This window comes from Procambarus clarkii, chromosome 58 (assembly GCF_040958095.1).
Source record: "Procambarus clarkii isolate CNS0578487 chromosome 58, FALCON_Pclarkii_2.0, whole genome shotgun sequence".
Lineage (NCBI taxonomy): Eukaryota > Metazoa > Arthropoda > Malacostraca > Decapoda > Cambaridae > Procambarus > Procambarus clarkii.
This window is the reverse complement of record NC_091207.1, coordinates 12,897,433-12,915,950: the sequence shown is the minus strand read 5'-3', so window position 1 is coordinate 12,915,950 and position 18,518 is coordinate 12,897,433. Positions and strand designations below refer to the sequence as shown.

Sequence of the window (18,518 nt, the reverse complement as noted above, 5' to 3'; positions counted from 1 at the left end):
GTGTCTGTGCCATGTCTGTGTCGTGTCTGTGTCGTGTATGTGTCGTGTCTGTGTCGTGTCTGTGTCGTGTCTATGTCATGTCTGTGTCGGGTCTGTGTCGTGTCTGTGCCATGTCTGTGTCGTGTCTGTGTCGTGTATGTGTCGTGTATGTGTCGTGTCTGTGTCTTGTCTGCATCGTGTCTGTGTCTTGTCTGTGTCGTGTCTGTGTCTTGTCTGTGTAGTGTATGTGTCTTGTCTGTGTCTTGTCTGTGTCGTGTATGTGTCTTGTCTGTGTCGTATCTGTGTCGTGTCTGTGTCTGTGTCTTGTCTACATCGTGTCTGTGTCGTGTCTGTGTCTTGTCTGTGTCTTGTCTGTGTCTTGTCTGTGTCGTGTCTGTGTCATGTCTGTGTCTTGTCTGTGTCTTGTCTGTGTCGTGTCTGTGTCTTGTCTGTGTAGTGTCTGTGTCTTGTCTGTGTCTTGTCTGTGTCGTGTATGTGTCTTGTCTGTGTCGTATCTGTGTCGTGTCTGTGTCTTGTCTACATCGTGTCTGTGTCTTGTCTGTGTCGTGTCTGTGTCTTGTCTGTGTCTTGTCTGTGTCTTGTCTGTGTCGTGTCTGTGTCGTGTCTGTGTCGTGTCTGTGTCTTGTCTGTGTCTTGTCTGTATCGTGTCTGTGTCGCGTCTGTGTCGTGTCTTTGTCGTGTCTGTGTCTTGTCTCTGTCGAGTCTGTGTTGAGGCTGTGTCATGTCTGTGTCGAGTCTGTGTTGAGGCTGTGTCATGTCTGTGTCGGGTCTGTGTGGAGGCTGTGTCATGTCCGTTTCGTGTCTCTGTTGAGTCTGTGTTGTGTCTGTATTGAGCCTGAATTGAGGCTGTGTTGAGTCTGTGTATTGTCTTTTTCGTGTCTGTGTCGTGTCTGTGTCTTGTCTGTGTCTTGTCTGAGTTATGTTCGTGTTGTGTCTGTGTCGTTTCTGTGTCGTGTCTTTGTCGTGTCTGTGTCGTGTTTGTATTGAGTCTGTATTAAGGCTGTGCTATGTCTGTATTGTGTCTCTGTTGAGTCTGTGTCATGTCTGTATTGAGTCTGTGTTGAGGCAGTGTTGAGTCGGTGTCGTGTCTATGTCGTGTCTGTATTGAGTCTGTGTATTGTAATTTTTGTGTCTGTATTGAGTCTGTATTAAGGCTGTGATATGTCTGTGTCGTGTCTGTATCGAGGCTGTGTTGTGTCTGTGTCGTGTCTGTATCGTGTCTGTGTTGAGTCTGTGTTGAATCTGTGTTGAAGCTGTAATGAGTCTGTGTTGAGGCTGTGTCGTGTTTGTGTTGAGGCTGTGTCGTGTCTGTGTTGAGGCTGTGTCGTGTCTGTGTTGAGGCTGTGTCGTGTTTGTGTTGAGGCTGTGTCGTGTCTGTGTTGAGGCTGTGTCGTGTCTGTGTTGAGGCTGTGTCGTGTCTGTGTTGAGGCTGTGTCGTGTCTGTGTTGAGGCTGTGTCGTGTCTGTGTTGAGGCTGTGTCGTGTCTGTGTTGAGGCTGTGTCGTGTCTGTGTTGAGGCTGTGTCGTGTCTGTGTTGAGACTGTGTCGTGTCTGTGTTGAGGCTGTGTCGTATCTGTGTTGAGGCTGTGTCGTGTCTGTGTTGAGGCTGTGTCGTGTCTGTGTTGAGGCTGTGTCGTGTCTGTGTTGAGGCTGTGTCGTGTCTGTGTTGAGGCTGTGTCGTGTCTGTGTTGAGGCTGTGTCGTGTCTGTGTTGAGGCTGTGCCGTGTCTGTGTTGAGGCTGTGTTGTGTCTGTGTTGAGGCTGTGTCGTGTCTGTGTTGAGGCTGTGTCGTATCTGTGTTGAGGCTGTGTCGTGTCTGTGTTGAGGCTGTGTCGTGTCTGTGTTGAGGCTGTGTCGTGTCTGTGTTGAGGCTGTGTCGTGTCTGTGTTGAGGCTGTGTTGTGTCTGTGTTGAGGCTGTGTCGTGCCTGTGTTGAGGCTGTGTCGTGTCTGTGTTGAGGCTGTGTCGTGTCTGTGTTGAGGCTGTGTCGTGTCTGTGTTGAGGCTGTGTTGTGTCTGTGTTGAGGCTGTGTCGTGTCTGTGTTGAGGCTGTGTCGTGTCTGTGTTGAGGCTGTGTCGTATCTGTGTTGAGGCTGTGTCGTGTCTGTGTTGAGGCTGTGTCGTATCTGTGTTGAGGCTGTGTCGTGTCTGTGTTGAGGCTGTGTCGTGTCTGTGTTGAGGCTGTGTCGTGTCTGTGTTGAGGCTGTGTCGTGTCTGTGTTGAGGCTGTGTTGTGTCTGTGTTGAGGCTGTGTCGTGTCTGTGTTGAGGCTGTGTCGTGTCTGTGTTGAGGCTGTGTCGTATCTGTGTTGAGGCTGTGTCGTGTCTGTGTTGAGGCTGTGTCGTGTCTGTGTTGAGGCTGTGTCGTGTCTGTGTTGAGGCTGTGTCGTGTCTGTGTTGAGGCTGTGTCGTGTCTGTGTTGAGGCTGTGTCGTGTCTGTGTTGAGGCTGTGTCGTGTCTGTGTTGAGGCTGTGTCGTGTCTGTGTTGAGGCTGTGTCGTGTCTGTGTTGAGGCTGTGTCGTGTCTGTGTTGAGACTGTGTCGTGTCTGTGTTGAGGCTGTGTCGTGTCTGTGTTGAGGCTGTGTCGTGTCTGTGTTGAGGCTGTGTCGTGTCTGTGTTGAGGCTGTGTCGTGTCTGTGTTGAGGCTGTGTCGTGTCTGTGTTGAGGCTGTGTTGTGTCTGTGTTGAGGCTGTGTCGTGCCTGTGTTGAGGCTGTGTCGTGTCTGTGTTGAGGCTGTGTCGTGTCTGTGTTGAGGCTGTGTCGTATCTGTGTTGAGGCTGTGTCGTGTCTATGTTGAGGCTGTGTCGTGTCTGTGTTGAGGCTGTGTCGTGTCTGTGTTGAGGCTGTGTCGTGTCTGTGTTGAGGCTGTGTCGTGTCTGTGTTGAGGCTGTGTCGTGTCTGTGTTGAGGCTGTGTCGTGTCTGTGTTGAGGCTGTGTTGTGTCTGTATTGAGCCTGAATTGAGGCTGTGTTGAGTCTGTGTATTGTCTTTTTCGTGTCTGTGTCGTGTCTGTGTCTTGTCTGTGTCTTGTCTGAGTTATGTTCGTGTTGTGTCTGTGTCGTTTCTGTGTCGTGTCTTTGTCGTGTCTGTGTCGTGTTTGTATTGAGTCTGTATTAAGGCTGTGCTATGTCTGTATTGTGTCTCTGTTGAGTCTGTGTCATGTCTGTATTGAGTCTGTGTTGAGGCAGTGTTGAGTCGGTGTCGTGTCTATGTCGTGTCTGTATTGAGTCTGTGTATTGTAATTTTTGTGTCTGTATTGAGTCTGTATTAAGGCTGTGATATGTCTGTGTCGTGTCTGTATCGAGGCTGTGTTGTGTCTGTGTCGTGTCTGTATCGTGTCTGTGTTGAGTCTGTGTTGAATCTGTGTTGAAGCTGTAATGAGTCTGTGTTGAGGCTGTGTCGTGTTTGTGTTGAGGCTGTGTCGTGTCTGTGTTGAGGCTGTGTCGTGTCTGTGTTGAGGCTGTGTCGTGTTTGTGTTGAGGCTGTGTCGTGTCTGTGTTGAGGCTGTGTCGTGTCTGTGTTGAGGCTGTGTCGTGTCTGTGTTGAGGCTGTGTCGTGTCTGTGTTGAGGCTGTGTCGTGTCTGTGTTGAGGCTGTGTCGTGTCTGTGTTGAGGCTGTGTCGTGTCTGTGTTGAGGCTGTGTCGTGTCTGTGTTGAGACTGTGTCGTGTCTGTGTTGAGGCTGTGTCGTATCTGTGTTGAGGCTGTGTCGTGTCTGTGTTGAGGCTGTGTCGTGTCTGTGTTGAGGCTGTGTCGTGTCTGTGTTGAGGCTGTGTCGTGTCTGTGTTGAGGCTGTGTCGTGTCTGTGTTGAGGCTGTGTCGTGTCTGTGTTGAGGCTGTGCCGTGTCTGTGTTGAGGCTGTGTTGTGTCTGTGTTGAGGCTGTGTCGTGTCTGTGTTGAGGCTGTGTCGTATCTGTGTTGAGGCTGTGTCGTGTCTGTGTTGAGGCTGTGTCGTGTCTGTGTTGAGGCTGTGTCGTGTCTGTGTTGAGGCTGTGTCGTGTCTGTGTTGAGGCTGTGTCGTGTCTGTGTTGAGGCTGTGTCGTGTCTGTGTTGAGGCTGTGTCGTGTCTGTGTTGAGGCTGTGTCGTGTCTGTGTTGAGGCTGTGTCGTGTCTGTGTTGCGGCTGTGTCGTGTCTGTGTTGAGGCTGTGTCGTGTCTGTGTTGAGGCTGTGTCGTGTCCTGTGTTGAGGCTGTGTCGTGTCTGTGTTGAGGCTGTGTCGTGTCTGTGTTGAGGCTGTGTCGTGTCTGTGTTGAGGCTGTGTCGTGTCTGTGTTGAGGCTGTGTCGTGTCTGTGTTGAGGCTGTGTCGTGTCTGTGTTGAGGCTGTGTCGTGTCTGTGTTGAGGCTGTGTCGTGTCTGTGTTGAGGCTGTGTCGTGTCTGTGTTGAGGCTGTGTCGTGTCTGTGTTTGAGGCTGTGTCGTGTCTGTGTTGAGGCTGTGTCGTGTCTGTGTTGAGGCTGTGTCGTGTCTGTGTTGAGGCTGTGTCGTGTCTGTGTTGAGGCTGTGTCGTGTCTGTGTTGAGGCTGTGTCGTGTCTGTGTTGAGGCTGTGTCGTGTCTGTGTTGAGGCTGTGTCGTGTCTGTGTTGAGGCTGTGTCGTGTCTGTGTTGAGGCTGTGTCGTGTCTGTGTTGAGGCTGTGTCGTGTCTGTGTTGAGGCTGTGTCCGTGTCTGTGTTGAGGCTGTGTCGTGTCTGTGTTGAGGCTGTGTCGTGTCTGTGTTGAGGCTGTGTCGTGTCTGTGTTGAGGCTGTGTCGTGTCTGTGTTGAGGCTGTGTCGTGTCTGTGTTGAGGCTGTGTTCGTGTCTGTGTTGAGGCTGTGTCGTAGTCTGTGTTGAGGCTGTGTCGTGTCTGTGTTGAGGCTGTGTCGTGTCTGTGTTGAGGCTGTGTCGTGTCTGTGTTGCTGTGTCGTGTCTGTTTGAGCTGTGTCGTGTCTGTGTTGAGGCTGTGTCGTGTCTGTGTTGAGAGCTGTGTCGTGTCTGTGTTGAGGCTGTGTCGTGTCTGTGTTGAGCTGTGTCTGTCTGTGTTAGCTGTCTGTTGTTGAGGCTGTGTCGTGTCTGTGTTGAGGCTGTGTCGTGTCTGTGTTGAGGCTGTGGCGTGTCTGTGTTGAGGCTGTGTCGTGTCTGTGTTGAGGCTGTGTCGTGTCTGTGTTGAGGCTGTGCCGTGTCTGTGTTGAGGCTGTGTTGTGTCTGTGTTGAGGGCTGTGTCGTGTCTTGTGTTGAGGCTGTGTCGTATCTGTGTTGAGGCTGTGTCGTGTCTGTGTTGAGGCTGTGTCGTGTCTGTGTTGAGGCTGTGTCGTGTCTGTGTTGAGGCTGTGTCGTGTCTGTGTTGAGGCTGTGTTGTGTCTGTGTTGAGGCTGTGTCGTGCCTGTGTTGAGGCTGTGTCGTGTCTGTGTTGAGGCTGTGTCGTGTCTGTGTTGAGGCTGTGTCGTATCTGTGTTGAGGCTGTGTCGTGTCTATGTTGAGGCTGTGTCGTGTCTGTGTTGAGGCTGTGTCGTGTCTGTGTTGAGTCTGTGTCGTGTCTGTGTTGAGGCTGTGTCGTGTATGTGTTGAGGCTGTGTCATATCTGTGTCGTGTCTGTGTTGGGTCTGTCTTGTGTCTGTGTTGAGGCTTTGTCATATCTGTGTCGTGTCTGTGTTGGGTCTGTGTTGTGTCTGTGTCGTGTCTGTGTCACGACACAGAAAATTTAAGATCTCACGAGCACTGTGTCTACACCGACGGCTCAGTCCAATCTTCTACTGGACGGACTGCAGCAGCATGTAGGTTTTATAGAAATAATTTTTGCACACTGACTGCTTATCACATGCCTCTGTATGAGTAACCATCTTGTGTGATGGGGAGTTTTAGCATCACGTAGCTAGCTTTATGACACACGGTATCCTCCCTTCATATAGTCTAGGACAGCTGCACACACGCACTGTACTCCCCTTCATATAGTCTAGGACAGCTGCACACACACTGTACTCCCCTTCATATAGTCTAGGACAGCTGCACACACACACTGTACACCCCTTCATATAGTCTAGGACAGCTGCACACACACTGTACTCCCCTTCATATAGTCTAGGACAGCTGTACACACACACTGTACTCCCCTTCATATAGTCTAGGGCAGCTGTACACACACACTGTACTCCCCTTCATATAGTCTAGGGCAGCTGTACACACACACTGTACACCCCTTCATATAGTCTAGGGCAGCTGTACACACACTGAACTCCCCTTCATATAGTCTAGGGCAGCTGTACACACACACTGTACTCCCCTTCATATAGTCTAGGGCAGCTGTACACACACACTGTACACCCCTTCATATAGTCTAGGGCAGCTGTACACACACTGAACTCCCCTTCATATAGTCTAGGGCAGCTGTACACACACTGAACTCCCCTTCATATAGTCTAGGGCAGCTGTACACACACACTGTACACCCCCTTCATATAGTCTAGGACAGCTGCACACACACTGTACTCCCCTTCATATAGTCTAGGGCAGCTGTACACACACTGAACTCCCCTTCATATAGTCTAGGGCAGCTGCACACACACTGTACTCCCCTTCATATAGTCTAGGGCAGCTGTACACACAATCTGTACAAAATATTTAAATCAAAATGAAATTAATTTGATATATATGAAAACTCAATTTATCAATGAAATTGGAAACATTGAAATAGAATCGTAATATATTTAATATAGCTTGAGTTGCTCTTATGTGCAACAGATGGCACTGTTTTTTTAAAAAATGCATATTTTTACCTGTCACAGGTGTGGCATCTATACTTATACTCACAAAATGAATGGTATGGTACACAACACAGCTCATTTACAATGCAATGTCACACAAAATAATTAAATCTAAATGAAAATATATCGAAATGTATGAAAAATTTATTTTTCAATGCAGTTGAAGACATTAAATGGAATCATAACTTATTTAGGATAGTGTGTGTGTGGCTTTTACGTGCAACAGATGGTGCTATTTAAAAAAATATATATATTTTTACCTGTCACAGGTGTGGCAGTTATCCTTATACTTATGAAATGAACGGCATGCTAAAACAACACATCTCAATTCCAACACAATGTCACACAAAATTATTCAATACAAATTAAAATAAATTGAAATTTATGAAAATTAAATTTAACAATGCAATCGGAAACATTGAAGTGGAATTCGTAACATATTTAGTATTGAAAGTGTGTTGCTATTATGTGCAACAGATGGCGCTGTATTTAAAAAAAGGCATGTTTTATCTGTCACAGGTGTAGCATCTATATAGTAGGTATATAAAAACATGTGCATATTCGAATGGAACGTTGTGTGAAAATTTCAAAGCAATCAGTGAAGACCTTTCCGAGATTAGCGATTTTGAACAAACGAACATTTACATTTTTATATAGCTATATAATTATATATATTAGCTGTACCCTGCCATGCGTTGCTGTGGCTCAGCAATGCATGTGCGTTGCTAAGCCACCAGAATTCCATGAATGGAATTCTGGTTGGTTAAATACCCTAGAATTCCTACCTCTTTGGGGCTCTGAAGTATGGTGTAGTGGATACAGTGTGTACCTGCCACCTTGATGGCCAGTGTTTGAGTCCCCTGGTGGGTTGAGTGACTAAAAAGTGATATATATATATATATGTATATATATATATATATATATATATATATATATATATATATATATATATATGTATGTATATATATATATATATATATATATATATATATATATATATATATATATATATATATATATATATATATATATATATATATATATATGTCGTACCTAGTAGCCAGAACGCACTTCTCAGCCTACTATGCAAGGCCCGATTTGCCTAACAAGCCAAGTTTTCATGAATTAATTGTTTTTCGACTACCTAACCTACCTAACCTAACCTAACCTAACTTTTTCGGCTACCTAACCTAACCTAACCTATAAAGATAGGTTAGGTTAGGTTAGGTAGGGTTGGTTAGGTTCGGTCATATATATCTACGTTAATTTTAACTCTAATAACAAAAATTGACCTCATACATAATCAAATGGGTAGCTTTATCATTTCATAAGAAAAAAAATAGAGAAAATATATTAATTCATGAAAACTTGGCTTATTAGGCAAATCGGGCCTTGCATAGTAGGCTGAGAAGTGCGTTCTGGCTACTAGGTACGACATATATATATATATATATATATATATACATATATATATATATATATATATATATATATATATATATATGTCGTACCTAGTAGCCAGAACTCACTTCTCAGCCTACTATTCAAGGCCCGATTTGCCTAATAAGCCAAGTTTTCCTGAATTAATATATTTACTATAATTTTTTTCTTATGAAATGATAAAGCAGCCCTTTTCTCTATGTATGAGGTCAATTTTTTTTATTGGAGTTAAAATTAACGTAGATATATGACCGAACCTAACCAACCCTACCTAACCTAACCTAACCTATATTTATAGGTAAGGTTAGGTTAGGTAGCCAAAAAAAGCTAGGTTAGGTTAGGTTAGGTAGGTTAGGTAGACGAAAAAACATTAATTCATGAAAACTTGGCTTATTAGGCAAATCGGGCCTTGAATAGTAGGCTGAGAAGTGCGTTCTGGCTATTAGGTACGACATATATATATATATATATATATATATATATATATATATATATATATATATATATATATATATATATATATATATATATACATATATATTAGTATATTTTGGTAGCAGTCTTTCCTGTAGACATATATTATTAAATATGACCGAAAAAGTAAGATTAATAATTCTAACACGAATTTTCTCAATCTTTCGTACATTTCGCTTCGCTGTTGGAGGTAAATCGAAAATCAATTCTCCAAAATTCATTTTTATTTCTAGTCTGACGCGACACGAGCGCGTTTCGTAAAACTTATTACATTTTCAAAGACTTTAGTTCACAAATACACAACTGAATAGAACTTACGCATCTCCGATTTTATATCTACATTTGAGTGAGGTGGAAGGGGTGATGTGGCATTAACACAAGACAGAACAAGATGTGGTATTAATAGGGTATTAATTTCATCAACACAAGACAGAACAAGAGTATTAATAGGGTATTAATTTCATCAACACAAGACAGAACACGAAACAATGGATATTGAATAGAAGTGTTTGTAGAAAGCCTATTGGTCCATATTTCTTGATGCTTCTATATTGGAGCGGAGTCTTGAGGTGGGTAGAATATAGTTGTGCAATAATTTGCTGTTGATTGCTGGTGTTGACTTCTTGATGTGTAGTGCCTCGCAAACGTCAAGCCGCCTGCTATCGCTGTATCTATCGATGATTTCTGTGTTGTTTACTAGGATTTCTCTGGCGATGGTTTGGTTGTGGGAAGAGATTATATGTTCCTTAATGGAGCCCTGTTGCTTATGCATCGTTAAACGCCTAGAAAGAGATGTTGTTGTCTTGTCTATATACTGGGTTTTTTGGAGCTTACAGTCCCCAAGAGGGCATTTGAAGGCATAGACGACGTTTGTCTCTTTTAAAGCGTTCTGTTTTGTGTCTGGAGAGTTTCTCATGAGTAGGCTGGCCGTTTTTCTGGTTTTATAGTAAATCGTCAGTTGTATCCTCTGATTTTTGTCTGTAGGGATAACGTTTCTATTAACAATATCTTTCAGGACCCTTTCCTCCGTTTTATGAGCTGTGGAAAAGAAGTTCCTGTAAAATAGTCTAATAGGGGGTATAGGTGTTGTGTTAGTTGTCTCTTCAGAGGTTGCATGGCTTTTCACTTTCCTTCTTATGATGTCTTCGACGAAACCATTGGAGAAGCCGTTGTTGACTAGGACCTGCCTTACCCTACAGAGTTCTTCGTCGACTTGCTTCCATTCTGAGCTGTGGCTGAGAGCACGGTCGACATATGCGTTAACAACACTCCTCTTGTACCTGTCTGGGCAGTCGCTGTTGGCATTTAGGCACATTCCTATGTTTGTTTCCTTAGTGTAGACTGCAGTGTGGAAACCGCCCTTTTCCATGACTGTTACATCTAGAAAGGGCAGCTTCCCATCCTTTTCCATCTCGTAAGTGAAACGCAGCACGGAACTCTGCTCAAATGCCTCCTTCAGCTCCTGCAGATGTCTGACATCAGGTACCTGTGTAAAAATGTCGTCAACATACCTGCAGTATATGGCCGGTTTCAAGTTCATGTCGACTAAGACTTTTTGCTCGATGGTACCCATGTAGAAGTTTGCAAACAGGACACCTAGGGGAGAACCCATGGCGACCTCATCTACTTGCTTATACATGTGCCCATCCGGGCTCAAGAAGGGTGCCTCTTTAGTACAAGCTTGGAGTAGTTTCCTCAGAATATTTTCTGGTATGTCAAGAGGAGTACAGGCTGGATCACGATACACTCTGTCGGCTATCATTCCGATTGTCTCGTCCACAGGTACGTTGGTAAACAGCGATTCTACGTCCAACGAGGCTCTTATCCCTGTGGCCCGTGTGCCCCGCAGTAAGTCAACAAATTCCTTTGGAGACTTCAGGCTGAAGGCGCAAGGAACATAAGGAGTCAGCAGGCCGTTGAGTCGCTTCGCCAGTCTGTACGTGGGTGTGGGTATCTGGCTAATGATTGGCCGAAGTGGGTTTCCAGGCTTGTGCGTCTTGACATTTCCATACGCATATCCAGGTTTATATTCCCCAATGATCTTTGGCAGGTGGAGTCCGGATTTCTTGGCGTTCACAACGAACACAACACCTATACCCCCTATTAGACTATTTTACAGGAACTTCTTTTCCACAGCTCATAAAACGGAGGAAAGGGTCCTGAAAGATATTGTTAATAGAAACGTTATCCCTACAGACAAAAATCAGAGGATACAACTGACGATTTACTATAAAACCAGAAAAACGGCCAGCCTACTCATGAGAAACTCTCCAGACACAAAACAGAACGCTTTAAAAGAGACAAACGTCGTCTATGCCTTCAAATGCCCTCTTGGGGACTGTAAGCTCCAAAAAACCCAGTATATAGGCAAGACAACAACATCTCTTTCTAGGCGTTTAACGATGCATAAGCAACAGGGCTCCATTAAGGAACATATAATCTCTTCCCACAACCAAACCATCGCCAGAGAAATCCTAGTAAACAACACAGAAATCATCGATAGATACAGCGATAGCAGGCGGCTTGACGTTTGCGAGGCACTACACATCAAGAAGTCAACACCAGCAATCAACAGCCAATTATTGCACAACTATATTCTACCCACCTCAAGACTCCGCTCCAATATAGAAGCATCAAGAAATATGGACCAATAGGCTTTCTACAAACACTTCTATTCAATATCCATTGTTTCGTGTTCTGTCTTGTGTTGATGAAATTAATACCCTATTAATACCACATCTTGTTCTGTCTTGTGTTAATGCCACATCACCCCTTCCACCTCACTCAAATGTAGATATAATATCGGAGATGCGTAAGTTCTATTCAGTTGTGTATTTGTGAACTAAAGTCTTTGAAAATGTAATAAGTTTTACGAAACGCGCTCGTGTCGCGTCAGACTAGAAATAAAAATGAATTTTGGAGAATTGATTTTCGATTTACCTCCAACAGTGAAGCGAAATGTACGAAAGATTGAGAAAATTCGTGTTAGAATTATTAATCTTACTTTGTTGGTCATATTTAATAATATATATATATATATATATATATATATATATATATATATATATATATATATATATATATATATATATATATATATATATATATATATATATATATAACTCATAACGAAGAAGATAGTGAAGATTAGACTCAATATGGCGCAAAAATTGAAAAGTTTTTATTTAAAGGATACACCCCAGTAAGAGCAAGGTTACCAGTTCTGTAATAATTGACAAAAAAAAAAAAAGTGTTTAAAAAAAAAAAAAAAAAAAAAAAAAAAAAAAATATATATATATATATATATATATATATATATATATATATATATATATATATATATATATATATATATATATATATATATATATATATATATATATATGTATATGTGTGTATATCACGAAAATAAACACGTGATTAAGAATGTGACAATGTCAGACCACGAAGGAAAAATGAAACAGGAAATTTCCTTAAGTACTTTCGTATATTAAATACATCTTCAGAAGGTGATCATCTGAAGATGTATTTAACCTTCTGAAGATGTATTGACCTTCTGAAGATGTATTTAATATACGAAAGTACTTAAGGAAATTTCCTGTTTCATTTTTCCTTCGTGGTCTGACAGTGTCATATATGTATATGTATATGTATATAAACTCCACACCCCATTGAAGCATGTTCATATTTGTGATGCTCACGGGGCCCCGCAAAAATGAGGTGATTTGATGAAAAGCTGTGGCCAAGATTACCATCAGTACCATCGGGGTGGTGGTTCATATAGCCTCTACTATGCAGGCGATGAGTCACAATAACGCGGCTAAAGTGTGTTGACCAGACCAGCTGGTGTGTCTGGTCAACACAGTCGACTTGAGAATGGTCCAGGACGGACCGAAACGTCGTCGTCCCTCCACCTTCTAGTGTGTGGTCTGGTCAACAGCCTCTACTATCACCACTTTTTCTATGGTCCCTGATGATCGAGAGGTTTAAGGCACCGTGTACACCAGGTGCAATGTGCTCCTGGCGGTCCGGGTTAGAGTCACTTCTGGGGTGTGGAGTTTTCATTCCTCATATATGCGTTGGCCCGGAGGTCTTGAAGTGGTTAGAGTGTAACTGTGTATTACCTGGTTATTGATTGGTGGTCTAGAACACTTGATACGCAACACTTCACTCATGTCTAATCATCTATTGTCATTTTATCAATCAATTATTTCGGTGTTGTTCGGCAGAAATATCCCTGGTGATCGTCTAGTTGTGTACTAAACCTAGTGGTGCTGGCGAGGGTTGAGCTCTGGCTCTTTAGTCCCGCCTCTCAACCCACAATGTGTTGATTTACGCTGATAAACACATGCAGCGATAATCGCAGCATGTGTGTGGCGATTATGATGTGTACACTGCATGGTGCATACGCGGAAGAGTGTACACGCTGCATGGTGTACACTCTGCCTAGTGTACACTCTGCATGGTGTACACTATGTACACTTGGGGGTTGATATCACGCCAGACCTGTCTCCTGCAGCACATATCAAGAGGATAACATCAGCGGCATATGCCAGGCTGGCCAACATAAGAACGGCATTCAGAAACTTGTGTAAAGAATCATTCAGAACTTTGTATACCACATATGTCAGGCCAATCCTGGAGTATGCAGCCCCAGCATGGAGTCCATATCTAGTCAAGGATAAGACTAAACTGGAAAAGGTTCAAAGGTTTGCCACCAGACTAGTACCCGAGCTGAGAGGTATGAGCTACGAGGAGAGACTACGGGAATTAAACCTCACTTCGCTGGAAGACAGAAGAGTTAGGGGGGGACATGATCACCACATTCAAGATTCTGAAGGGAATTGATAGGGTAGATAAAGACAGTCTATTTAACACAAGGGGAACACGCACAAGGGGACACAGGTGGAAACTGAGTGCCCAAATGAGCCACAGAGATATTAGAAAGAACTTTTTTAGTGTCAGAGTGGTTGACAAATGGAATGCATTAGGCAGTGATGTGGTGGAGGCTGACTCCATACACAGTTTCAAGTGTAGATATGATAGAGCCCAATAGGCTCAGGAACCTGTTCACCTCGGGAGCCGGTCGGCCGAGCGGACAGCACGCTGGACTTGTGATCCTGTGGTCCTGGGTTCGATCCCAGGCGCCGGCGAGAAACATTGGGCAGAGTTTCTTTCACCCTATGCCCCTGTTACCTAGCAGTAAAATAGGTACCTGGGTGTTAGTCAGCTGTCACGGGCTGCTTCCTGGGGGTGGAGGCCTGGTCGAGGACCGGGCCGCGGGGACACTAAAAAGCCCCGAAATCATCTCAAGATAACCTCAAGATAACCTGTTGATTGACGGTTGAGAGGCGGGACCAAAGAGCCAGAGCTCAACCCCTGCAAGCACAACTAGGTGAGTACACTCTGCATGGTGTACAAGCTGCATGGTGTACACGCTACATGGTGTACAAGCTGCATGGTGTACACCCTACATGGTGTACACTCTGCATGGTGTACACTCTGCATGGTGTACACTCTGCATTGTGTACACGCTACATGGTGTACACTCTGCATGGTGTACACTCTGCATGGTGTACACGCTACATGGTGTACACTCTGCATGGTGTACACTCTGCATGGTGTACATGCTACATGGTGTACACGCTACATGGTGTACACTCTGCATGGTGTACACGCTACATGGTGTACACTCTGCATGGTGTACACGCTACATGGTGTACACTCTGCATGGTGTACACTCTGCGTAGTGTACATGCTACATGGTGTACACTCTGCATGGTGTACACTCTGCATGGTGTACACGCTACATGGCGTACACTTGGTGTACACCTTGTACACTAAGTGTACTACATGGTGTACACTCTGCATGGTGTACACGCTACATGGTGTACACTCTGCATGGTGTACACGCTACATGGTGTACACTCTGCATGGTGTACACCCTACATGGTGTACACTCTGCATGGTGTACACTCTGCATGGTGTACACTATGCATAGTGTACACTCTGCATGATGTACGCTCTGCATGGTGTACACTCTGCATGGTGTACACGCTACATAGTGTACACTCTGCATGGTGTACACGCTACATAGTGTACACTCTGCATGGTGTACACGCTACATGATGTACACGCTACATGGTGTACACTCTGCATGGTGTACACTCTGCATAGTGTACACTTTGCATGGTGTACACGCTACATAGTGTACACTCTGCATGGTGTACACGCTACATGATGTACACGCTACATTGTGTACACTCTGCATGGTGTACACGCTACATGATGTACACGCTACATAGTGTACATTCTGCATGGTGTACACTCTGCATAGTGTACACTCTGCATGGTGTACCACGCTACATAGTGTACACTCTGCATGGTGTACACTCTGCATGGTGTACACGCTACATGATGTACACGCTACATTGTGTACACTCTGCATGGTGTACACTCTGCATGATGTACACTCTGCATGGTGTACACTCTGCATAATGTACGCTCTGAATAGTGTATATGCTGCATGGTTTACACTCTGCATGGTGTACACGCTACATAATGTACACTCTGCATGGTGTACACTCTGCATGGTGTACACTCTGCATGGTGTACACTCTGCATGGTGTACACGCTACATAATGTACACTCTGCATGGTGTACACTCTGCATGGTGTACACTCTGCATGGTGTACACTCTACATGGTATACACGCTACATAATGTATACTCTGCTTGGTGTACATGCTGCATAGTGTACATGCTGCATGGTGTACATGCTACATGGTGTACACGCTACATGGTGTTCGCTCTGCATGGTGTACACTCTGCATGGTGTACACGCTACATAGTGTACACTCTGCATGGTGTACACTCTACATGGTGTACACTCTGCATGGTGTACACTCTGCATGGTGTACACGCTACATGGTGTACACTCTGCATGGTGTACACTCTACATGGTGTACACTCTGCATGGTGTACACGCTACATGTACACCATGTAGCATGCCTGTTATCTGTGGAAAAATAACAGTTTTCCATCTGTTATTTTCTGTGACTCTACAAGTGCTCTGCAGTCCTTAAATAACCCATCACAATGTATGTCGGAAGTAGCTTGTAATATTAAATGGAATGTAATTTTTGCCAATGATAATAACTCTTGTATAAAATTTGTGTGGATCCCATCCCATGTTGGAGTTGGAAACATGACTTTGTAGATCAATTGGCCAATGAGGCTTGCAGGAAAGAAAACATTGATTATGACTTTGGACTATCTAATGCAATTATTAGAAACATACAAATTAAAGAAATTAATTCAGATTTAGAGAACTAAGAAATGCACAGAGACCTGAAAGCTGCAGTATTAAAAGTTATGACAAGTTCTGTAATAATAGGTATTTGTATGGTGAGCACAGTAACCGGACCAGGCAATGTGATGTAGTCATTGCGCGAATTCGCCTTGGCTATAGACACATCTGGCAGGTTAGTGAGGCTGAGGCACTACCAGAATACTCAGATTGTAAACTCTGTGATAAACCTTTAATGCATTCACCTGAACACTATATTGTTGAATGTGAAACCGTAAAGGACTTTAGACCTCCTGGCCTCTTGTACCACCAACTGTGTAACTATTTCATTGACTCAGGTGTTCTGGACGACATCCTAACAATTTATCCAAAATTTGCTTGTCCATTTTAAAGAATGAAGAACAATTTTATTTATATAACTTCTAAGCTGCATCACTTATGAACCCATCCCTGTCCTTGTGTGGCAGTGCACAGTAGAAAGTTGTTTTCACATATCCATACATTAAAACATTGATTGTAACCATGATATATATGTACTTCCGCCTACAGTTTAGACCTATTGTCTTATGTATGACCCTCTGTCCTGCGTGACAGTGAATACCACCATTATCCTCACTTTAATAAGACTTACTCGAAATCCTCAGATTAGGCAAAATTGTAATTAATTTTGGTAATAAAGATGTTAATAATAATAATAATGCTCCCAAGTGTCCTGTTATTCCTATAGTTTCTCCACGCTTTTTTACTTTGCTGCTTAGCTAGCCTATATCTCTGATTAAACCTGCTTGATGGGGTTCTGGGAGTTTTTCTACTCCCCAAGCCTGGCCCGAGGCCAGGCTCGACTTGTGAGAGTTTGGTCCACCAGGCTGTTGCCTTGGGTTTCTCATCTTAATTTCATTGTTTTCCTTTTGGACTGGGACAAACTTACTTGCTGCTGCCTTGCACTTCTGTGTAATGTAGTTCATCATGTCTTGGACTGTCATTCCCCTGAGCTCTGTTTCCCATGTTATATCTGTTAGGAATTTTCTTATCTCCTCATAGTTTTCCTTTCGGAATGCCAGCCTTTTGTTTTCAGTACCCCCTCCTCGAGTTCAATAATCCTTTTTCAACCAGATACTCAAGCACCAGTGTACTGTGGTCGCTCATTCCTACTGGGGCCTCAAAACCGATTTCCCTTATGTCGGAGTCGTTCAGAGTGAAGACTTGGTTAAGTCTCGCTGGTTCATTGTTTCCTCTCATCCTAGTGGGTTCCCTGACATGTTGGCTTAGAATGTTTCTTGTCGCCACCTCCATTAGTTTGGCTCGCCACGTATCCTCTCCTCCATGCAGTTCCTTGTTCTCCCAGTCTATCCTTCCGTGATTGAAGTCCCTGATGATGAGCAGATGGGATCTATTTCTACAGGCAGCAGAGGCTGCCATCTTAATTATAGTGTTAACTGTTATGTTGTTGTTGTCATACTCTTGCCTTGGTCTTCTGTCATTTGGTGGAGGGTTATATATCACTGCTACTGCTACTTTTGGTCCTCCCATCGTCATGGTGCCTGTTATGTAGTCTCTGCATCCCTCGCAGCCCGGGATAACAATCTCCTTGAAACTCCATTCCTTTCTAATTAGTAGGGCCACTCCACCTCCTCCCCTTCCTTCCCTCTCTTTCCTTATTACAGTATAGTCCTGGGGAAACACTGCATTCGTTATGATTCCTGAGAGTTTTGTTTCTGTGAGTCTGATTACATCTGGTGCACTTCCTGTGATCTTTCCCTTAGTTCACTTGCCTTGCTTGTAATCCCATCTATGTTTGAGTACATCACCCTGAAACTGACTCTTTTCTGTCGTTTCTCAGCTTCCCATGAAGCAGGGAAACAGGGAGGGTGTACATGTACATTCTGAATGGTGTACATTCTGAATATTGTACACTCTGCATGGTGTACACTGCATTATGTACACTACATAGTGTACACCTTGCATAGTGTACACTCTGCATGGTGTACACTGTATGGTGTACACTCTGCATGGTGTACACTGTATGGTGTACACTCTGCATGGTGTACACTGTATGGTTTACACTCTGCATGGTGTACACGCTGTATGTTGTACACTCTGCATGGTGTACACTCTGCATGGTGTACACTGTATGGTTTACACTGCATGGTGTACACTCTGCATGGTGTACACTTTGCATGGTGTACACTCTGCATGGTGTACAACATGCAGCATAGAGTGAAAGTAGCGTGAGGGTAGTGTGAAGGTAGTGTGAGGGTTGTGTGAGGGTAGTGTGAAGGTAGTGTGAGGGTAGTGTGAGGGCAGAGTGAGGGTAGAGTGAGGGCAGAGTGAGGGTAGTGTGAGGGCAGAGTGAGAGTAGTGTGAGGGCAGAGTGAGGGTAGTGTAAGAGCAGTGTGTGAGTGGACCAGGAAATCTATCGGGACCTAGCCAATCACAGATTAGAGAACTACTTAGATTCTGTGACAAATTTTCACTCACCCAGCAGATATCAGAGCCAACGAGAAATGAAAATATTCTAGATCTGGTCTTTCCGAACAATGAAGACATTATCATGGATATTACGATATCA

The 18,518-nt window shown here is 44.1% G+C and overlaps 1 protein-coding gene across 1 annotated transcript; it reads right to left on the bottom strand.

Moving 5' to 3' along the window:
- Positions 1-307: 307 nt before the first annotated feature.
- LOC138353559 (salivary glue protein Sgs-3-like) lies at positions 308-12,816 on the bottom strand. Its single transcript, XM_069306740.1, has 2 exons — positions 12,766-12,816; positions 308-967 (listed from the first exon to the last, which is right to left on the bottom strand). The coding sequence occupies exons 1-2, from the start codon at positions 12,814-12,816 to the stop codon at positions 308-310; spliced, it is 711 nt and encodes a 236-aa protein (XP_069162841.1).
- Positions 12,817-18,518: the final 5,702 nt, after the last annotated feature.